At 49.2% G+C, this 16,982-nt stretch overlaps 2 protein-coding genes across 2 annotated transcripts; both read left to right on the top strand.

Moving 5' to 3' along the window:
- Nucleotides 1–13,498: 13,498 nt before the first annotated feature.
- Nucleotides 13,499–14,311, top strand: BKA55DRAFT_485207 (uncharacterized protein; the record flags this gene model as incomplete). Its single annotated transcript, XM_046186214.1, has 1 exon — nucleotides 13,499–14,311. A coding segment is annotated over one exon (813 nt), but the record flags the coding sequence as incomplete, so codon positions are not given.
- Nucleotides 14,312–14,701: 390 nt separating this feature from the next.
- BKA55DRAFT_525256 (uncharacterized protein) lies at nucleotides 14,702–15,759 on the top strand (the record flags this gene model as incomplete). Its single annotated transcript, XM_046188751.1, has 2 exons — nucleotides 14,702–15,112; nucleotides 15,175–15,759. 2 exons carry the CDS (start codon nucleotides 14,702–14,704, stop codon nucleotides 15,757–15,759), a joined length of 996 nt encoding a protein of 331 aa, XP_046043424.1.
- Nucleotides 15,760–16,982: the final 1,223 nt, after the last annotated feature.

The raw sequence follows: 16,982 nt of genomic DNA, 5'->3' as shown, positions 1-16,982 counted from the left end.
AGTTCGAGGCATACATACAGTCACTGTTGCATAGAAACTACGCTTGTTTTCAGGGCTGGCAATTTGATGAATTTGTGCCAAGAAAATGACTGGGCTGCACTTAACGGCATACCTGGGGATCAACGATGGCGTGCAAATACTGAGCGTTAGTAACCCCATAAATCATCGAGATATATACGGTCGGACCGCATTGTCGTATGCAGCAATGAAAGGAAATGCGGCGACTGTCAAGCTTCTACTTGGCATGGAAAATGTCAATGTTGATGCTCGAGATGAGGAGGGTCGAACACCGCTCTCGTGGGCCGCTTGGAGCGGCCATGAGGCTATTGTTAAGCTACTCCTCGACACGGGAAAAGTCGATATTGATGCTCGAGATGGGGAGGGCCGAACACCGTTCTTGTGGGCCGCCGATGAAGGCCATGAGTCTGTCGCCAAGTTGCTTCTTGATAGAGAAAAGGAAGTCGATGTTGATGCTCGAGATAAGTCAGGTCTAACACCGCTCTCGTGGGCCGCTTGGAGTGGCCATGAGCCTATTGTTAGGCTACTCCTTGACACGGAGAAAGTCGATGTTGATACTCGAGATGAGGAGGGTCAGACGCCGCTCTTGCAGGCCACTGAGAGAGGTCATAAGGCTATTGTTAAGTTACTCCTCGGCACGGAGAAAGTCGATGTTGATGCTCGAGATGAAGAGGGCCGGACACCGCTCTCGTGGGCCGCTGAGAGAGGCCATGAGGCTATTGTTAAGTTACTAGTAGAGGACCGAGCCGTTGTCGACTTAAAGGATAAGGGCGGCCGGACAGTGCTGAGCTATGCTACATCGCAAGGCCATGTGGCCATCGCTCAGCAGCTAGCAACACAGTGACGTCACGTAACTGAGCCACCGAATGCTATCTCGACTCAACTCATGAGAAAACGTCCTACATCTATATCGTTCCTCCCACTTTCAGTGAAAGTGGTCGTTTCGCGCTGTCATTGGCTTAGGACCCCTGTAATTCCCCACAATCATCTTTCACCTGAAAGAAGGCTCTCAATAAAACACTCCTGATCAAATGTCAAGTTAAAGTGGGGTTCTGGCCATTTGATTGGCTGACTCCCTCAGGCATAATGGCCAATGGCCAATGGAGTTGGTGTTACCCATCGATGAATTTAAGTTTAAGCTGTTTGAACGAGCTGAACGCGTCGACGCGCGTGGAACGTGTCTCCTAGCCATCTACCCCCTCATAGATACAGACTTTGCTAACTTGGAAGGTTCCATCATCATTGTCGTCTCAAGTCACTCACAGACATCCGACAAGTTGAGGTGACCAATATCATGAAAAGGCCGTTCGAAAGTACTCAGACCAGTCATGTCGAGGCCGCTCAACAGAGCGAGTCGACTCCATGGCTCCAACATAATCGCTGGCCCGAGCTGTTCCGTAATAGGCCACTCGATATTATTGCCGCCTCGGTCCAGCAACCAGGTCCCCTGCGAAGTAGAAGTTATTTACTCGGCCAGTGCCGGGGATCCCCCTTATAGAGCTCTGCTCAAACCGAAGCTCAGCTGCGGATTATTCTCCAAGGCCTAGACCTTATGTTCGATAGGGCAAGAGCTACACTCGTCGCAATAAAGCAGAGAGTTTATGGCTAGTCTAAGAAGTTTTTGTGGCTTATAACTAGTATTTCTCTTCAAAAGCATATGAACCGCTGTAAACGATAAGTCTCATATTATGGTTGGGCGATACTATGACAGGATCATGGCTGCATATGCTTCGGTTACTGGCATATGTGGCTTGAGCGGAACTTTCCACTCCCAGATAATCAAATGTCAGCAATATCGACTTGTAGTGCAGTACACGCACCAATTGAATAGCCAGAATCTACGGCCTAAATAGAGATGGCGATAAAGAGCTGCGAAGGGCTGAATTACTAAACACGAAGGGGTACCATCCTGGCACCAAGACCAAAACAGAAGTCATATCATGATGATGTGAGGACATCATGATGATGGTGATGTTGTTGATACCACCCAGAGGCGCTGTTCCTTATTAAAGGCACGAGCGTTAAACTACAAGATCATTCCATCACTCGCGGGGCACGTACTTTATCGACAAAAGGATACACGGGTATTTCCGACAACGACAGCAACTTTAAAGCAAATATAGACGCTTGATGCTGTTGTATAGCGCCTTCAAAGCCTTGCTTAGCAGGCTATGAGTAATTTCACGTAGTATTCGTCTGCTGTGTAACACTAGAAATGCGAGCTGATAAAACTTCAATCTAGAGTTACTATAGTTTACGGGATTAATGCGCTATTTATCCAGCTCACATGTGATTTCGAACTTTACATGGAATACGGCTGGGTCGTCACATCATTAAGTCGGCCGCTATGTGATATGGAGGTCTCCGATGATATCACAAGCCGTGGATTCTCGGAGTCTCCGAGCAAAGTTGCAAGATTACTACAAATGAAATCTTTCAAACATCGCAATGTTGTCACAATATCATCATTGACAGCCCACTCTAATCTGTGACATTTGGCTCCGTCTGAGACACAGCCATAGACAGTTTAATTAGTTTCGTCTCCGAACATTTGCATTAGTGTCTGGTGGCAGCATGGCAGCTGAAGCCGTTCTCTGAAGTTTTTGCCTCTGTCGGACCATTTAATCTCGTGTTGCTGCAGAGTCTGGTAGTTCTGTCTGGAAATTCCAATCTCCTCCAAACGTCCCGAGGTATAACCATCCAAGAGACCAACTGCACTTACATAGCCCTCACTATGGTTGGTTGGGGTTCATTCAATCTTGGCGGCATCATTGGCGGCTCGCCAGTAGCCGAGAAAAGTGGTATAGCCGCAGTAAGTCGAATAGTAGGCCACATGGAGACCTGGTGGCTCGCCTCGAACGGCTCGGTTCAAGGGGCATTCTGGTACGACAAACCCCCAGCGACTTGGGAGAAATACGAGCTTGCAGCAGCCGAGAGTGCCATATCCTCTGCAGGTATTGCTGCTGTCTCCCGCATTCCGGGCCATATGGAAGTGTGGTAGATTGGGCCTTCGGGATCCATAGAGGGCTGCTGGTGGTCCGATGCTCCTGGCGGTGGCTGGAACAGGTACCAGCTTGCTCCAGCTGGCAGCGCAGTCCAAACTTCTACTATATACGCCCAATCTCGTAACCCCAACCACATACATATTTGGTAGGTTAATCCCCAAGGGTCTATCGAGGAAGCCATTTGGGAGCTGAATACAAACTGGAAGAGATCGCAAGTGGCTAGCCCCGGTGCAGCTGCCCTGTAGTGATGTTGTACAGTATGTACAACCGTGTTGTACGTACGTACGTACAGAAAGAAAAAGTACGTACACGTACTATGTACGTACAATGGGATCCATAATACTCCTAATAGGGGAATTTGTGGGTCATATTGTACAAATACGGGGGGCTGTACAAAAACTCCGTTGGCTGAGCAGCTCAACACACTCTGCCATTCTCTCCCGATTGAAGGTATCGCCAAAAAGATGGCGCCCACCCAAGCTAACACTGCCTTCGTTTGGCGACAGTTTATCGACCTCGGCCGCTCTAACCCCAAGAAAAGCAAGCGATACAGATGCCGTCACTGCCAAAAGGATTTTGCAGCGACCTCTGTTGGGAGGCCGAAAGAGCATCTCGCTACGTGTGAGAAATGGCAAGCCAAGCAGCGACAAGAGCGTCAAGCTCAAGATAACGCTGGCTATCTTCCCTCATATTCAGAAGCTATACAAAAGAAGATAACCGAGGTCGGAATTCAGCATATCTCGCAGGACGAGAGTCACAGTTACGCCTATGATGCCGCCGCTGCTGTAATCGCCGGCGGTCGGCCCTTCAGCCTCTTCGAGAGCCGCCGTTGGCGTTATTTCTTCACTCGCATTAAGCCTGGCTGGAAGCCTCCTAGCCGCGCCGCCATCACGAGAATTCTTCCCGACTTCTATCAGGAACTCTATGACGAGGTTTTCAAACGCATTACCAGCTCAGAATGGTTCAACATCATATTTGACGCTTCCGATAATGTCTCGGGTCACAGAATCGTTAATATCTCGGTACAGCTACCAGACGGCCCAGCCTTCTACTGGAAAACGTTTGACACGGGAGACGAACAGCACACAGCGGAGAACTGGGTGAAGCTGATATGGGGAGAAATGCAGCAACTGTGCGGCGGTGAGCTCTCCAGAATCAATTCTATCTGTACAGATACCGAAAACACGATGCGCTCTGTACACGGCTTGCTAGGGAGATTCCCAGAGCTCTCACATATCAACTTCTCTCTATGCGATTCTCACGGCCTTCAGCTTCTAATTAAAGATATCCTTCTTCTTCCATTCTTTGAGGATCTCTGTAATAACGTCAGCACCCTTCTCAAGTTCTTCTCACGGTCTAAATTACAATTGCAAAGATTGAGAATGTGCCAACGCACAAGGTGGAACGGAGTAACTCGCGCGCTGATCAGAAGGTACCGGTAAATCGTTAGCTGTGACTGAGAAATCGATATACTAACTCGCTCGTTCCGAATAGTATAATTACACGCTGGGGTTCTCAGTACAATTCTTTCTTCTCCCTCCTCCGTTCTCGAGACCCTGCCAGAGACTGGTCTATTCGAAAAGATGTACGGGATGAGCTGCGATCTCAAGATTGCCCCGTTCTCCTGCCGGAAGCGGTTCGAATCATCAAAGACAACAGCTTCTGGCTAAATCTGGAGGCTGCGATCGCTGTGCTAAAACCCGTGAACGAATTTCAACATGCTTCCGAGGCTGATGGGGCGGGAATCGCACACGTTGTAAATCGCTGGCTGCAAATCAAAAGCAAATGGTCTGAGATGGGAGAGGCTGATCAGTTTCCTGATATTCCGTGGGACGACATTGACGCTATATTCAAAGCCCGGCTCGATAAGCAAACGTACGATATACATTGGATCGCTGATGCCCTCCGGCCTGATACAACAGGTCCAAATTCGAAACTGCCGCCTAGCGTCTTTGCGCGCGTACAAGAGTATTTGCAGAAACAGCTGAAAAACGACGACGAATATCACCGTGCCCTTTCCGAATTCACACACTTCCGAATGCGTACAGGCGGCCCAGACGGCTTGTTTAATAAGCACAGCGCTGTATACGATGATGGCTTCAAGCCAGCAATGGCGTGGCAGTGCCTCCTCAACCAGGGCTCGATTCTGGCTAGGGTAGCCGTGAAGGTAATGAACACGCTTGCGAACTCTGTGCCCTCAGAACGAAGTTTCTCTGCTATTAGTTTCATACACACGAAAGCTCGAAATCGCCTTACGCCCATGCACGCTGACATGCAGGCCTTCATTTTTATGAACGACCGCGTATTAGATCGCCTTAAGGATCAGAAGTACGCCCATAAAAAGCGCTGGGCGGATCTTGAGGAGAAGGACTGGCTAGAACTCGAAGATTCATATCTCGAGTTATTTGTGAATGCGCAGGGCAAGAAGGTCTGGATGGATGGTGTGATGGCCTCCACCAGTGGAGATTTTGAGTGGGAGGGTGTATTACAGTCGACGGGTGATAGATTGGGGGTTGGCACTGAGGTGGAATCAGAGGTTTGAGGCCAGAATGGCAGAAGACGAGGACCGTGAGAAGCCTACTAAGTTACCAGTATTACCTAAAAAGGAAGGGGGAAATTTGTATGGTACATATTTGTACGTACAATAAAGTTGTACGTACGTACAGCGGCTAAAATACAGTACGTACGTACGTACGTACGTGTACAAGAAATTGCATCACTAGCCGTCGGACCTGTCACCCACGCCGTGAAATCGTCCACAAACGCTATCGCTCCCCCATAGCAATCGATGCGCCGCTGTACAAGGTCTGCATTGAAGAAAAGAAACAGAATCGGAGACAGAGGTGAGCTTTGTGGGAGCCCAGCTTGTGGTAGACTTCGCATCTCGGATGTCTGTCCGTTGATCTGAATAGTCGCAGTGCGATCCGAGCAAAAGGCTTCGATCCAGCGAAGCAGACCTTCTGGTATGCCCCTTGCTCTCAGTCTTTGGATAAGTCTCTCCTTACACACTCCGTTATAGGCTCCTTTAATGTCAAAGCTCACCAGGCTAAGGATCCGCCGTCCCCGCCAGGCGGCGTAGATCTGCTCTTGCAGCAACATCAGGGCCTGCTCAGCGGAACGCTGCTTGCGAGCTCCAAAATGGTTTGTTGGCAGTAATCCGTGTCTCAACAGCGTGCGAGATCCGTTCCGCGACGACTGCCTCTAATATCTTGCCTAGGGTAGACAAGAGTGATATGGGCCTCCACGCCTTCGCGATCGAATAGTCCTCTTTGTTTGGTTTCTTTAGTGGAACAATCTTTGCATGTCTCCATTGATCCGGCAGCACTCCTTCTTCCAGCGATGCACAAAACAGCGATAAGACTCGGTGCTTAACTGAAGGCCAGATCTGCTTCCAGACTATAACAGGCAGTCCGTCTTCGCCAGGTGCTTTCCATGACTTCGCCGCAAAGAGCTGTCGCTCCACCTCCTCCATGGTAATATCCGGCACGGTGATGGCAGATCCGCGCTGAGGTCGATCCCCTTCTTCTTCGAAGTGTTCCGGCAATGGAGGGAAAAAGGTGGCTAACATCTCCTCGGCTTGTTCAATGCTGTTGGTTGTGCGGGTGCCGTCAGCCCTTGTGAGTTGGGGTACTTTGCCAAATGCTGTATCATCTCCAGAGTTGAGGTATTTTGCTGTCTTCCAGATGTTGTCGTTGTCAGCTAGAAACTCATTCCAGTGCGTCTTCTTCTGCTGTCTGATGGCATCGTGGTATTGCTTTGCTGCTCCTCTGGCCATCTCCTCAAGCTTCTGACATGCCGATCCTGCTCGCCTCAATGCCCTGGTGCGATTCCTCCAGTGTGTGTATATCTGCCGGAGTTGCGTGAGGTCTGAGGTCCACCAGAGTTTTGCATAGGGCGACAGCTTAGCTCTGGGTGTCAGAGCGCGAACCGCCTCTAGCACCACTGCCATAAGCCTGTCAGTCTTCTGCTGTACGGTACCTTCCTCCAGGGTGGACTCTAATGCTGCGGCAATTCGAACGTTGATTTCCTTCCATGGTGCGTTCTTGAGTAAGAGCCGTTCTTGAGCTTGGGGCACCGGGACGGAGACGTCGAACTCCGTCTCAATAGCACGATGATCAGATCCATGCTCTGTACCATGTATCATACACTTGACAGTCGAAGACGCTAGGTCCGCGGAAGCGAGGACCAGGTCGACTGTCGTCTCAAAATCTCCACCGCTCTACGTCTTTGTTCCTCTCGGGAGCAGGCTCATAAGATCAAACTCATTCATAAGATTGATAATCTGATCCGCTTCGCCTTGCCTAGTCAAGGATATGTCGTTTCCTCCCCATAGCTGGTCGTGCCGGTTGAAGTCTCCAACAACTACCACGTCCACCAGTCTACCGGCCTGTCTTCTTGTGTTTGAGATAACCTGCCGCAGAGCGTTGCAGGTGTCATGCAAAGCCTGGGTGTCTCCCCCTGGCACGTAAACCGAAACAACCAGAACCAGCCGCTTAGGGAGTCGCAAGATGGCTGCCGTCATATCCGCTGTCTCAATCGGTATCTGCTCTGCCTCCACATCCTTGTTTACCCATAACATGCTTCGGATCGGCCATCTGCCCTCTCTCCAAACCGTGGGGACCATCTTAACCCATCTGGGGTGCCCCATAGGGACCGTTAGTAGCTTGCTGTCCTTCTGATGTGCCTGGGGCTCTTGGATCGCTATTGCTGCGTAATCTTGAAGTTGCTTATCGTTCATGAGGCCCTCCTGTACCGTATCCTGCTTTCTCACATTCAGTTGAATCACCTGCAACGACTTACTCATGCCGCCTGGGGTGAAGTTTCAGGCAATTTCTACTGAATGACTCATGCGGACCGCTGCAGAGGGCGCACTTAGGTATCTGTGCCTGGCACTCACTGTGATGGTGGCCTTCGGCGGCGCACCTTGCACACACTCGATTCTTACTGCACGAGAATGCCTTGTGACCGAGCTGTTGGCAGTTATAGCATTATTCCGGTCCAGTGGTCTGCTCAAATACACTCGTATATGCCGATTCACCTGCGACGAGAAAGTAGTGTTCCTGCAGTAGTCTCTTGGCATCGGTGCTCTTAGTTAAGTAGACTACCATGGATCCATATGACTTGGGGTTGACCTTCCGGCTCAGCCAGGCTACCTTGGCAACCTGGACTTCATTCTCCTGGTTTAAGGCTTCTATTGCTCCGGGGAGGATGTTAAACTCCTGGTCAAAGACGGCCATACGATTCATGCTATCAACTTTGATAGGATATAGTTGGTCCCGAAGGACTCTTGCACCTGGAGCTTTCCTGGTTTCGAGGATGGTCTTGATCTTTTGTATTTCTTCTTCGTTCCTACCTATAATCCTAAGGCGGTTGGCATTCCGTCCATCTCTGGTCACTGCGACGCATCGCCAGTGAGGTTGGTCACTCGACTGTCGCATCTCCTGCTCCACGGTCTTACGAATCATTGTTGGTGTAACGTCTCCAAGATGGTCTTCAGGAACTCTGGATGTGTCGACTATGCAGAACACCGGTTCTGGAGTTGCGGATCGGGCTGCAGACGAAAATTGACTGGACATGCTGGTGGATGTCATCCTGGCTGCGTCTGCATACGATTGAACCGACGACCATGGTGTTTCAGTCTTGTTCAGCATGTCTAGCTGTAGTCGAGTCTGCTCCAGCTCACCGCAAACCTGGGTGAGCTGGTCTCGGACTTGCGATAATTCTTGTGCCATCTGGGCCGTGGCCCTGGTGACTTCCTCGGCCATGCGATCTCTGAGCTTGGTGAACTCGAACTGAAATTCGGCCTTCATTGCTTCGATTTTCTTGTTCAAGTCCTGCTCTAGTAGTTGCTTCAAGCTCTGGACTGCCTCGACCATTCCACCAGCTGACTCGGGGGCAGCCTGCTTCCGAGCTTGGCTCTGTCCCAGAGCTCCCTCATTGGTCTCACCTTCTTCCTGCCATTCCATATCGCCATTTTGCTGCTCCATCTCCAATACCTTCGTCGTCCTGACCCTCAGCGCTCGCAATAGTCCAGACCATTTGGACTATTACCATCCGCCACCACTTCAAGAATCACCCCACTTAAAGCATAGCACAAAAAATCGTCGCCCCATACAAAATCCAATATTTAATACATATAAAAACCAACCACCTTTATCCACTAGAAATGCAATCACTCCGGGGTTCTATAGAGAATTACTTGAATTTTACTTTCTGCGTGGTTTTTTGACCTCCCGACCGCTCCGTGTACGCTGACAGTGCTTTGTTTTAACTGTAAGGTCCCTACTTTCGTCCTCTGATCCGATACCCACCTTAATCACCGACTCGACCTCTCTGTCTACATCTACCCCTATTTCTGCCTCCTTTGGCTTATTAAGGGTTTCTCCGGACGCTAGAGCCTCCGCAAGAGCCATGAATCATCTATTCGCGTTCACTACCGCCTTCCTTTTCTTCCCTCGCTGCAGCTAGGCTATTTACTCCTCTAGGCCAGTAATCTGCCCATTCTGAACGGCTACCTTTATCTCTAAAGCTTCTAGCCCCCTGGCGATCTTACTGTACGTCCTCCGGGTCGGACGACTTCGGTGTTTGGCTAAATCTCTCACCTGGCGGCTCGTTTTCGGCGTATTATCTGAGTGTAGTTGGGGAGGGCTGCGCGTCTTGAACTGCTCTAGCAATTTTTCTCTGTCCGGTTGAATTTCCGGATGTGATAGAGCTTTATGACAATTTATCGGCCAATTTCCAGTAAGCCTCCAGCCGGACAAGATAATCTCTTTCCTCATGCCGGCCTCCCTGGCTTTCGCGTAGGCCCGAATAAAATTCACTTTGTCAACCGGCGCAGAATCGGTCAAACTGGCCAGCTTTTGGAGTTCTTTCCGACACGCACCCTTGACAACGTTAAAAACTCCATTATCAAACGGCTGCAAACCATGGGAGCAGAGTACTGGGAGGTAACAGCAGTAGACATTGTTCAGAAAGCACGTGGCCATCCACTCGTCCTGGCAGCTCGTCAGCGACCTTATAGCCGGTGACTGTGCGGCGAAAACACCCAAAGGCTCACCTGTGCATGGCTCCCATGACCGTCAAGGATAATGAGTCTCGCATCCGATGCATCACAAGGCTCTGTTTGAGGCAGATAGACGTCTTTCAGCCACTCTAGAGCTATGTGGTTGTCGTCCAGCCGTTGGGCGATGTGATGTAGTGCCAGTCCGCTATCAATTTGAACTCGTTGAGAAACCACTGTTTCTGTAGCTCCTTTCCTTTAAAGATAATTCCTAGTTTTAAAGCGCGGCCACTTGCGGTGACAGCATCGATAAATGAGGTCCAAGTGCGCGACTAGACGCCCTTCAACAGGGCCTTCTTCGGGTCAGAGCTCCCCATTACGAGGCTGTCCAAGCCTTGTGGACAACCAATCTGTTATAACCTATAAAACCCCGTAGAGAAGTTACAGATGACTTGCCGAAACCGGCCATTATGCCGCCCTCATCCACGTTAACCGTGTTTTCGGGTTTGATCCAGCCGTACTCGTCCTCCCGGATATTCAAGTACCAATTGGCCGACCTTGGTGTGAACCCGTCAAATCTGGTGGATTCCTGGCGTTTCCCAAGCTTTGTAGATAGTTTCGAATGACGCTTGATGAACCTGGATGTCCAGTTTTTGCCCAATGGCTTGTTATCTCCCTGTTGACGAAGGAGGGCTTCAACGCAACTTCGAAGTTGGCTATGCGAGAGAGCGTAGCCGAGGGGCACCTGCCGCAGAATCCAACGAACAAAGCAGTCCTCCTGATTGGGGGAAAGACGTTGGTGAGTGTGTGCAGACTCTTTCCTGCTCTTCTGGCCCGAAAGTCTTTCGAGAGTACCGGTTAAGTCACTCCATATTTCTCAGAGGCCTGGTACTGTGATAGAGAACCGTCAGTAATATCGAATACAGCATCAATAACGTCTTTTTCGGTATAAACATAGCGACCCATTTTGGAGATATTTTACAGCTGTAAGCTGCGTAGAGAGCCTTGCTAACTTTGTGAGAGTAGAAAGATGAGAGAGAGACAAATGCAAATTTTTCAAAGTGTTGAAACTCCCATTATAGGTAAAAAGGGCGGGGAAAAAACGGCCCGGGGTAAGAGAGTATGCAAAAAATAATACACTGCAAGTTTTCGTTTTCCTCAATGATTTTATTATAATAAAATATGGTGTAAATAACATCGTAGAATTTGTATGGGGCGACGATTTTTTGTGCTATGCTTTAAGTGGGGTGATTCTTGAAGTAGTAGCAGATGGTAGTCCAGACTGCAGTCCAAGATCAATAATCAATCCGCGGCGGGCGTTCGTGGATTGACGACTAGGATGATGCGTCCCTTGAAACGAACCGTGTTGATCTGGATCGCACCAGTAAATTGATCAGAAATATCCAAAACAAAATGATTGGCACAGCAACAATCATGGGCACCCTGGTTTTGTAACACCACGCCAACAACCTAGCGTACTTAGCGTCCACACCGGGCGTCCGTATTCCCTGCACTGATCTACAGTCTGGACTAATAGTCCAAATGGTCTGGACTATTGCGAGCGCTGCTGACCCTGTTCCGCTGAGGGTGATGATATCCCCCGCCCGAACCATCCGGATCGTCTCCCATGACGACGATGACGTCTGATGCGGGGTTCGCAACACCAGACATCCACTAAGGAGCCTGAATCTCCGCCAGGCAGTCCTCAGGACTTTTGAAAGTGATAAATAGGATAACTAGAAGTTATTTTAAAAAGAAGATCGTTTTTCACAATTGTGATCAAGGAGTTCCAGTATAAATCGAAAGAGAAAACAGCCTTGCTTTTTCTAGATGAGATACAGTGTTAGTAGTAAACCGCTGTTTACATAGGCCGGCAAGCATATGTACAGTCCCGTGCAAAAGTTCCGACACATCCGAGGTCCGGACCCCGCTTTCAATTAAACATCAACATCAACACCACAACTTCATCGCGTTATTTCTATAGGAAAAGATGCCTCGAATACGGCAAAAAACACATCATTCTCCTTGCAAAAGAACGAGGTTTGTGACGATGTACGAATCAGGTGTTCGCGTGCAGGATATCGCAGACAGTGAGGGGCTAAGTCGGCACGCGATCTATGGAGTCATTCGACGGTACCGTCACCAACAATCAGCAAAAGATTTACCTCGCTCTGGAAGGCCATCACGACTATCAGATATAGATAAAAATCATATCAAAATACTCATTGGAAGAAACGCTTTTATCTCATACCAAGAAATAATTGATTGCACCTGTTTGAACTGCAAAAGAAGCACAATTCGTCGCTGGCTTATCAATCAGAAGATACAACACAAGCTTGCACTTCGACGCCCGTTTCTCAGCGAAGAAAGTGCTCAATTGAGAAAAGCTTTCTGTGAAAAATATCGTCATGAAGATGAGTCTTTTTGGTATAGCTGGTGGTTTTCTGATGAGGTCTCTATCGACCGTACAGACGGTGACTATACCAAGTGGTCATTTTACTCTGCTGTAAGTCTAGCCCCTTCTATTTCAGAAGCTTCTTTTGACAACACCACAGGGTGAGAGACTCCATCAAGATAAGGTGCAGCCCTGTAGACGGCCTGCCAGACATTCTCAGATGTTCTTTGGTGCAATTCACTATGATAAGCCGTCTAGGATCGTCCCTCTTGCCGGCGATCCTGAGTCTGAGAGGGGAGGCGTAACAGGAAGGATTATTCTATCCTGTTTACAGTCTTATCTTCCCGGACTGGTCGAGGAAGGAGAGACTTTTCAGCACGACAACGCCCGTACATATAAATGCCGGAAAGTTCAGAATTGGCTGCTGCCCTGGGCAAGAAGAACAGGAGTCTTTCTTGCTGACTGGCCGCCATACAGCCCTGATCTCAACCCCATTGAAAATCTATGGAAAGTCCTGAAGAAGAGGATATGCGATAGATATCCTGAAATTGCTGCTTATCCAAAGTCTGCAGCAGCTTTGGCCCGGCTGATTGAAGCTGCAGAGGAGCTTTGGTCGGAGGTCGAAGATGAAGTGGTCAAAAACGTGATAAAATCGATGCCCGACCGGTTGAACGCCTGTTACAACGCAAATGGCTATTATACCAAGTATTAAACTATATTTCTGGAATCTCCTTTTAAGTCTCTACAGATTGATATATATATTATCTAAATTGAAGAATTATTGCCCATGCAATTGCAATCCGAAATGGCAGTATGAGATCGAGGTAGTTGGGGTGGATCCGGAATGTGTCGGAACTTTTGCACGCCCACTGTATATAGTGGTTAAGGAGAGAAAAGCGGGAACTTTGGGGACAGCTGGTCATCGTCTTTGACATTGGCGAAATGGGGGCATCACGGATCAATACTGATCCGCGGGGCTTCGGCTGTCTGCCGGACCCCCCTAACCGGGCATAGTCGCTTAAATGACTACAACCTTGACAACCGATGCTATTTTAAATTTTCATTTTGTATTACTTAATCATGACTCCTAAGCTCTCATCTGCGCGCAAACGAGGTAGGCCGTCACTGAACGGCGCCTCATCATCACCAGATTATCCAACCCAGCGAGCGTTACACGCAGCGCAGCGCATTCATCAAGCATGTGGCATGTGGCCAACTGAGCTCTGCAAAGGTTTTGTACCTGAGACTTGGGGTATTCGACTTATCGAGGGCCTTTCCGCGTTGGTCTCTCTGGTAGTGGCTGCTAAGAACGTGGAGCTCGACGAGGTGCGCCATAGGTTGAAGGTTTTCGCTACTAGCCACCCACGCTCAGATCGCCCGCGACTTCGTAAGTCAGATATCGCAAAGGTGCGAAAGTGGTTACGCAGGATGGGAATTGATACTAAACAAACACGGCGATGGAATGGACGTGCGGATGATCAAGTTGATGAGGATGAGGCTGCGAACAGTGAAGGAGCCGAGGCAAACTCTGAACCGGTTGATGAGATTATCGCGTTAGGCCCTCGAGAAGATCTCAGCGAAGATGAAGATGAAGATGAAGAAGAGACTGAAGAAGATCCCGACTTGACTGTCGAAGAGGAAGAGAGCGCCCCTCATGAACGAAACCTTTGGTCGCGAAGCAGAGACATCAGTGATATTCAAGATGATGAGCCTATGGAGGACACCATGGCGGCCAATCCCAGGTCTGCGCCCGCCAAAACCAATGGGCAATCCAGAGGCAGTCCTGTCGCCTCCAGCTCCGGCTCCAACGCAGCCGAGTCAAGCGCTCGCCCTCGGCGCAGCTTTCAACCATCATCTCGCTTGGTTCATGATACCCCCCAGAGCTCTGTTCGCCGTCCAGAGGGACCAGATGAACAAGTTTCGGCGTCTTCTGCTGCTACAACTCCGCGGGCTTTTCAAAGCTCGACGCAGCCGCGCGAACCACCAAGCTCCCAAATGATGGCGCCTCTCCCCTCTGCTTCTCAGAACGCCCAGGGTGCTCAACGATCTGGTGTGCAACCGCTCAAACAAACAGCGTCATCTGTTCCGGGCAATCCTCAGACTCCCGTGTCTCTTCCTGCGACAACTCCACAGGGCACTATGCGCCCTCCACAACAACCAGGCAGCCAGGGATCAACAACCGCAGCTCAGAACTCTGTACAGCTTCGCGCACAATCAGCAGAATCTCTACCTACGCCCCAGAGCGCGCGACAGCCTGACCAACGATCAAGTAGCCAGCCATCAATGGCTGCTACGAGTTCTCAAAGCTCCTCGGCTCCTCGCGCACAAGCAAGCTCGCAGCCAGCACTGTCTCGTCGTACCAGTACTACTTCTCAGACCTCCCAGAGCTCTCAGCAGCAACCGAATCACCGACCATCGGCGTCTACCAATGCGACTCCTCAAGCATCTCTATACTCCCACCTAGGAGGCAGTGAACCATCGACACCTCGTCCCATCGCCCCTGCTGGGACTAACAAGCGCCCTGCTCCGTCATCGCCAGTAAAAACATTTACATCTACCAACAACTTCATCAACCAGACAGCGGCGAGCATTTCAGAATCACTCACAGCCCCTTCAACCAAAAGACGAAAGCCTGCTGACATTCGACGCCCAAGTTCACATGTAACTGGATCATTGGATTGGAACGCTCTTCTTGTAAGCAACATTTGCAAATACAGTCAATCCGATGCGGTCATCATAAACTAACTTCCTTTCAGCCCACCGGAGACGAATTCAGAGCAAGCTTGAAGGCCGCTTCGGCTGCCTTAGAACCTCATATCAAGAGCTTCGAAGAACTCTTATCATCCATCAACGACGAACACCGCCGACTCACCGCCGTTGAGCGCAGCCTCAGACTTACAAAGGACGAGCAAGTAAAGGACCAGAAAAAAGCCCAAGACGCGCTCAAGGATGTAGAGAAATCAATGACCACCGAGAACAAGTTGCTCAGGGACCTGGAAGATCTCTACAACAAATATCCTGGGGACAACGAACTTCGCACGTTCCTGGATAAACGAAAAAGAACGGTTCTCGAACATGAAGAGGTATATACCGTAGTCAAAAGCCAACTTGACAAGAGTACTGCTGGACTTTTCAAAACCGACAGCAAGATTGCGTTGGTTACCAAGAGGATTGGGCAGCTTGACGCTGAGAACGCCGAGGTGATGAAAGAGAAGATGGGGATTGATACGGCGGCGAAACGATTGATGTTTATGTCTCGTTTTATGGAACCCGGCTGGCAAGCTAGACTGGCTATGGTTGAGGAGGCTTTGGGGGAAGAAGTTATGCGGTCTGCATTTTGATAAGGGTTTCATTGTTGTGAGTGGTGGCTGAAGTTGTAATATAGGGATATCAGCTTTATTAAGCGTGGCGTTGGTGTGGAGGGGATACCTTTAGTTTATTGGGACAAGTAACGTATTGACAGAAAACTATCGAGATTACATGGACTTGCTGTCATGGCCCAGAGGCTGAAAGAACTGCATGAAAAAGATTAGGCATTGAGTGCTATTACGCTGAACTCATGTTAGAGCCATGATGTATTTATGAGATGATTCTCGAAGAACTGACACTCCAGTCAATACCTAGCTATGGAAGAAGATGCAAGCCACTAATTCTAACGTCAGGCTGCCAATAAGATAACAAAGAACACTATCTCCAATCAATAGACTGTCACTAGTGTCTCGACGCCATTAATAAGTTTTGAGTAGTCCGAGGTGAAGTCCTTTGGGAAGATGCAGTGGGCGGGATATTCTAACCTTTGAAAGGCTTGTCTTGCTTAGTCCTTGGCTAATCACCCTACAACTCTTCCTCGATACTTTCATCATCCGCATCAATCCCTTCCCCTCCGGCTGCTTCCGGCTGCTTCCATCTGCTTCATGATACTCAGACTAACAGTCTGAAAGCCCTAGAGTTGGATTCCTAGATGAAACCATCTAGAGATATAAACCCGAGAAGAACTCTCATCTCAAGACAACAACAATCAAATTGCATAAAATATATTTCACCCAGCACTACTGCGCAAGAAAAACAACATAGCCTACCTCTTAGGCTCTTTTTCTTTCTAAGCTTTTATACGCTACCTTAAGAGTATATCTCTTTAAAGTCCCCTCTTTTATTATTCTTTCTTTATTATACTATATCTTTAGTTAGAGGAAAGCAACTGGGCAAGATAGCTTAGATAGTTTAATACTAACCCTATCCAAACCCTAAGCAAGCCGATCGATGTTCTTGTCGCAGACAACCTATCTAGAGAAAGAACTTAAGAAAATTTGGAATGGACCAGTGTGCCCCCAATGCCACACCAGTTTTGACAAGCAAGTTCGGAGACCCAGACCCAGGCTACAAGGCAGCGGAAGAGCTCAAAGAGTCGTACGGTACCATTATCGATCGTGTTCGTTCGTACACCTACGCTATCTACATGCACGCGATCTATCACCTCAATCCTTCACTCGAGGCTTTTTGCGAGGTCGTCCAGGCCCACGTGTACTTTTGCGTTTCTTATTTGAAGCACCGCTAGCCAACTCCT

The sequence above is a fragment of the Fusarium redolens genome (genome assembly GCF_020744475.1).
Source record: "Fusarium redolens strain MPI-CAGE-AT-0023 chromosome Unknown BKA55scaffold_21, whole genome shotgun sequence".
Classification (NCBI taxonomy): Eukaryota; Fungi; Ascomycota; class Sordariomycetes; order Hypocreales; family Nectriaceae; genus Fusarium; species Fusarium redolens.
This window is presented reverse-complemented; position numbering and strand designations above follow the sequence as displayed.